Source organism: Microtus pennsylvanicus, chromosome 8 (assembly GCF_037038515.1).
Source record: "Microtus pennsylvanicus isolate mMicPen1 chromosome 8, mMicPen1.hap1, whole genome shotgun sequence".
Classification (NCBI taxonomy): domain Eukaryota; kingdom Metazoa; phylum Chordata; class Mammalia; order Rodentia; family Cricetidae; genus Microtus; species Microtus pennsylvanicus.
The window spans coordinates 54,276,585-54,282,230 of NC_134586.1; the positions used below are offsets into that span (position 1 = coordinate 54,276,585).

The following is a 5,646-nucleotide window of genomic DNA, read 5'->3' on the forward strand; positions in this document are numbered from 1 at the left end:
TGAGTCAGATGAGGACCCCAGATCCTAACTGTCTTCATCTGAGACCAAGGCAAAGACCCCAGCTAAAATCTAAACATCCCCTCCCAACTTTGTCTTCAGTAGCTTTCCCTCCGTAGGGCCCTGACTCTTATCTGTGAAATGGGATAATGACTCCCAACTTGTATCTTTTTTCTCCTGCTGGTGACAGGAAGGTGTAACGAGATGACTGGTGGGTGTGGAAATGCCCAGAAAGTTCGGCCTCTATCTACCAGGAGCAGGAGTTACATGGAGATGCCTTTGTAATCCCTTGCCGGACTTATTAATATGCCTGAAACATACACAAAATACTCAATTATTTGGACTGACAAATCAGAGTGTGAGGTTATCAGGGGCTCTAATGTCCCTCTTGGAAGTCCTCAGGATGAGGTGGGAAGCATGGTCACTGGGAACATCTTGGCTCAGTTCCAGCTGGTTGAGGTCAGGGAAATATGTGGGACCATTAATTTTCCAGAAAAGTCAATTTTGTTCTTTTTTATTATTAGTTTTTAATTAAAATTTTTATAAATTTTTTAATAATTATTTAAGGTGGGGGTATGTATTATGGGTGTCACAGTACTCAGAGGGTAGAAATCACAGGACGACCTTCTGGGGTCCATTCAGGTGATCAGCCCTGGTGGCAGGCACCCTTAACCACTGAGCCATTTCAAATACCCTCAATTTCGTTCTTAGCATCTAGCTTTGATGTTTATTCAGGTATTTTCAGGATCTTGTCAGAGTTGAGCCAAAAAGTCACATAAGCTGGTTGTAGCCATAGTGCACCTTGCCCTCTTCCATTGCACAGATGAGAAAACTGAGAGGAGGGGAACTCAGCCAGTGACACAGCCAAGACCAGGTGCCATCAGTCACTACCTCCTTTCTCTCACACCCTGCATCGATCTTGTTTCTGGGTGTCTGCGTGCATGTGTCTCTTGGTCCCCCTTTTCTTGCCACCTTTCCATCTCCGGCTACTCCCGGGATGTCTGTCCCTCCCTTTGTTCCCTAGTCAAATGTTCTCTTAGTCAACAGACCTCGGGAGCTGGGTGCAGCCACCAACCTGCGCCAGCCGCGCCTCCTTGCTTGGCCCCCACCGTGTTTCCGGAAAGCGGGCGGGTCCCCCGGCTCGGCTCTGCCGTCAGCACCCCTGCCTTCGGTCTGCGCCCCCTCCCCGCTGACCTCACTGGCGCGGCATCACGAGCGCATATAAGCGACGGCCCCTCGGAGGAGAGAGCAGTCGACGCGGGATCCTGGAGCTCTGCAGAGTCTATCCCACCGGTTTGCACTCTGCAGCTCAGCATCTCCAACTGCACAGCGGAGTCTCCACCGCACAGGTAATGCCTCCGACCCCGGGACCCCAAACAGGTGTCCCCCTTCTACTCTCCTCCATCGCCTTTATGGAGCTCACTGACAGGGACACCCGGAGCGCTGGATGGAAGAGGTCCACCAACAGGTCTACGCTACAACGGTCGGACCCACCCCAGAGTTCAAGGCGTACATTAACATTAGAAGTAGAACCTTTTCGTTTGGGAATTAGGATATGGGCGTCCAAAGAGACTCCTGGTTTAGCTTAGACAGGAGCCGCAGGGTTGCACGAGGAGTTCTTGCAGCGAGCCAGAATCTCAATTCTGGAGTAAGGAAGGAGGCTGGCAGTGGAGGGCTAGGGTTAGAATGAAACCTTGGGGACAATTTTGGCAGCGATGACTTTAGCTTCTCGGGCCAGCGCTGCAACCTTGGTGGGTAACACAGGAGTTTCAATCCCAAACGCAGCGCTGACTTCCTGTGCTTTAGGAGACAGTAAGGGATGGTGGGGACAAAGGGGTTTCCACCTCCACCGCCTCCTGACTTGGCTGCTCTAGTGGACCAGGAGAGTTGCCAGAGGCTTAGATGCACCAGACAGGTGGCGGGTGACCCTGTTGTTGGGGGTAGGGGTGGCCCCAGAGGATCACGGTGCATTCACCCTTGTTCCCACTGTCTTTGACCCTAGACGCCACGATGCCGGGCCCTTGGCTGCTGCTGGCTCTGGGCTTGATCTTCATCCTGACTGGTGTCCCCGAATCCTGCGCCTTGCTGGAGGCAGCCCAGGAGGAGGGTGCAGTGACTCCCCACCTGGGGAACATCCAGATACGTCCAGAACGTCGATTCTTGCAGAAAGACCTGCAGCGGGTGCGAGGGGACCTAGGTGCGGCCTTAGGTAAATATAGGGGGTAGGGGAGCTATGTGAATGGGTAGGGAGCCACCTGTCATGTCCCTTCCAGACATAAGTTCAGATAGCCTCATAGCCACTTCCTCAACAGGGTGAAGAGGTGACCAACCCTTGGGACCACAGTAATTCTTAGTGCTGGACATAATCAGAAGACAGACTTCAGTAGTCACAATTTCATGTGATCCCTATCTGTGACAGTTTTAATTGCTTTAAATACTAAGCACTTGTATGTATTGCCCTACCTATACGGGAACATTGCCATTTTGTACTGAAAACTGAGGTTCAGAGAATTCAAGTGACTTATGGTCACCCAAAAAGGAAGCAGAGAGCTGAGGCAGTGCCCTTAAACATCTCCCCCCCCCAGGGTGGGGTTGTCTATAAGGCCTGAGGAGCAGACAATGGAAGGAGCTGTCAGCAGTGCTAGGACAGTAGAAGTCTGGAGTGGGTCATGGCCTGAAGGCTAGTGTCCCTGATGAAGGGACCAGGTTCTCCAACCCTGGCTTTTCCTTCTCCAGACTCCTGGATCACAAAGCGTCAACATCCAGGCAAAAGGGAGGAGGAAGAAGAAACTGAAGCTGAAGAGAGGGGGGACATGGGAGAAGGGGGAACCTGGACTCCCCACAAACGACAGCACCCTGGCCGCCGTGCCAACCAGGACAAGTATTCGTGGGTGGACTCAGAGGACAGCAACTGGATGCCACAGTCCAGGGTACCAGATTTCTTTCTGGATTCCTGGTTCCTAGATGCCCCCCAAGTCAAGCGGCAGCACCCCGGCCGGAGATCTTCCCCCTGGATGGAGTCTGATCTCACCAAGAGGCAGCATCCGGGCCGGAGATTCATAGATCCCAAGCTTCAGAGAAGCTGGGAACAAAAAGAAGAGGGAGAGGGTGTCCCAATGCCTGAGAAACGCCAGCATCCTGGCAAGAGGGCATTGGGTCACCCTTGTGGGCCCCAGGGAACTTGTGGCCAAACAGGCCTGCTCCAGCTCCTGGGTGAACTGAGCAGGGGTCAAGAGTCCCTGGAGGAGCAAAGTCCAGAGCTGGAAAACTGGGTCAGGGGGCCTCTGTTGGAAGACTAAACCCAGAGCCAGGCTTTAGTCTAGGATGACTGAAGCCCTGTGTGCTCCACCCTGTCTCCTTCACCACCTTTCCCCCCTCAGAGGTTAACCCTGAGCCCTCTGTTCATAGCATCTTCCCAATCCCCTTCCTTACCCACTTTAATGACCCCAGTCAGGAAGTTAGAGCCCTACTTGTCCCTGCAAGCAAGAGGGGCCTGTCTCGTTGTCATTGTCCTTGTCCCAGACAGCCCCACAGTGTCACACACTCCTCGGCACTGGCCAAGATGGGACCTCCTCGAAAGGGTGGGATTGAAAAGTTTTGGTGTCAAAATCCAAGTTCCATCCTCTACCCCATGTGGCAAGACTGACCTGGTATAATTTCAGCACCCCCCTTCAAGGCTGGGGGCCCTGGGAAGTTTGGGGGTTGGTATTCTGACATGCCCTGGGGGGCCACATCTTGTATATATCCCATGCTCTTGTTAATCTCAACAACAATAAAATAAATTCAGGTCATCTGTTGCCTTGCTCTTCTGTCTAGATTGCAGGTTTTCTTTGGGGGTGTTTGGGGATGGCACCCAGCCACAGATGTTTGTCCGCTCAGAGGACATTAAAAGTGTTCACTCTCCACTGAGGAAATCAGGACTCTCTTGCCTGTCCACAATCTCAGACCACTATGTAACTGTGGCAAAGGGGTCTCGGCTCTAGAGTCTTATTGGCTGGGTGTGGTGGGTAGAGATTAGGGACTGGAGCAGACCTAGCGAGCAGCAGAGGAGCCTAGAGTCTTCCAGACTGGGGGAGCACATGTTACTGTGACTAAAACTGGGGGACTTCTGGAGTTCTGGGAAGCAGGCTAGGAGGGGGCAAATTGAAGTCACCTGACACCGTATCCGCGAGCGCTGTCCCTGAACACGCACTTGTGCCGTGCATACAGTCCTCCTAGGTAATGTTACTCAGTGAAGGAATTGGCTCCTGTGCATCCTTTACCTGATGCCACCTTCTCTGTGTGGGTACGTGTGGACACTTCCTTCAGCCTGGGACTCCCGCACACATCTTGCTCAGTATAGGCTAAAGTCAGAGAGGGAGCCGCTCTGCACTTGGCAACTACATTTCCCAGCCTCCTTTGTGAGTGGGACAAAGTCACGTGATCGATTCTGGCCAATGGGCAGACTTAGGGGGTGCAGAAACAAAGTTAAGTCCCTGAGAGTCTCTAAAGAGCGTCACCAAACTTAACCAATTGCCAAACAAACGCAACCTGCATTTTCCTACCACATAAAAACCCTTACCAACTTCCGTTCCTCCTCGAAGTCTCCTAGATCAGGGCCTGACCTGAAGAAGGTATTTGATAAACGCTATTACAAGCTTCAAGTCACCTCTGTTTTAATTTTCCGGCCTGACTTTCCACCAGTGGGAAAACAAAACAAGCGAACAGAGGAGGACAGATTGGCATGAGAAACACTGGTTCGGGGAAATGAGAAGGAAGGAGAAACTGGCAAAGCAGAGAGGCCTCCCTGGAGGAGGAAATATCTAAGCCCAAGTCTCAATTGAGAAAAAGCACCTGAGGCAAAAGTGTAGGACATCAACAAGGGCCGCTGGCTGAGGCTGCTTGTTCTGGGGGAGTATGTGAGACGGAAATGTGTGCGAGCCTCTCTTCCCTCTCCCACCCTCTTCCAAGCTCTGAGGGGAGCAAATGCCATGTCTTCTGCTGCCCAATCCTGTCAGGTTCGGTCCAGTTCCCACACAGAAGCTTTGAGGTCCTTGGGTCTATAGGATGACTGAGCAGGCTGCTGGCTAGTTTTGTCAACTTGACCCAAGCTAGAGTCATCTGAGAAGACGGACCCTCAGCTAAGAAAATGCCTCCAAAGGTGAGGCTGGAGGAAGCCAAGCCTGTAGCACATTTTCTTAATTAGTGATTGGTGAGTGTATTAGTTAGCTCAATTCAGGAAATAACCAGGCTAACTACAAGATAAAGCAATTACAGTTTTATTTATTATAAGGGAAAAACCTCACAAAACAGAAACGAGAAGTCCAAGCTCAGCTGTGCTGCGTGGGAGCCACAGAGAAAGCCCAGGTGGGCCATGTGCCCGCCCATTCCCCAGCACCACAGGTCCCAGAAGGCTACACCCTAACTTGGTCCCACCTGTTGAAGATAATTGGTTAACAAAGCTTCCCCATCAGGTGGAGAAGGGTCCAGCCTGTTGAGGGTGGGGCCTCCCCTGGACTGGTGGTCCTGGGTTCTGTAAGAAAGCAGGTTGAGCAAGCCATGAGGAGCAAGCCAGTAAGCAGCACTCCATGGCCTCTGCATCAGATGCTGCTTCCAGGTTCCTGTCGTGTTGGTGCTTCTGCCTTGACTTCCCGCAGTGGACCATGGCTC

At 52.2% G+C, this 5,646-nt stretch overlaps 1 protein-coding gene across 1 annotated transcript; it reads left to right on the forward strand.

Moving 5' to 3' along the window:
• The first annotated feature begins 825 nt into the window (after positions 1-825).
• On the forward strand, positions 826-3,787 carry Trh (thyrotropin releasing hormone). Its single transcript, XM_075982004.1, has 3 exons — positions 826-1,346; positions 2,000-2,206; positions 2,734-3,787. The coding sequence occupies exons 2-3, from the start codon at positions 2,008-2,010 to the stop codon at positions 3,294-3,296; spliced, it is 762 nt and encodes a 253-aa protein (XP_075838119.1). The 5' UTR covers positions 826-1,346; positions 2,000-2,007; the 3' UTR covers positions 3,297-3,787.
• Positions 3,788-5,646: the final 1,859 nt, after the last annotated feature.

What these genes read in the sequence shown, in the direction of transcription:
- Trh (XM_075982004.1), top strand. Translation starts at nt 2,008, where the DNA reads ATGCCGGGCCCTTGGCTGCTGCTGGCTCTGGGCTTGATCTTCATCCTG. An exon ending in GGACCTAGGTGCGGCCTTAG is followed by an intron (nt 2,207 to 2,733) that starts GTAAATATAGGG and finishes TTCCTTCTCCAG; the next exon opens with ACTCCTGGATCACAAAGCGT.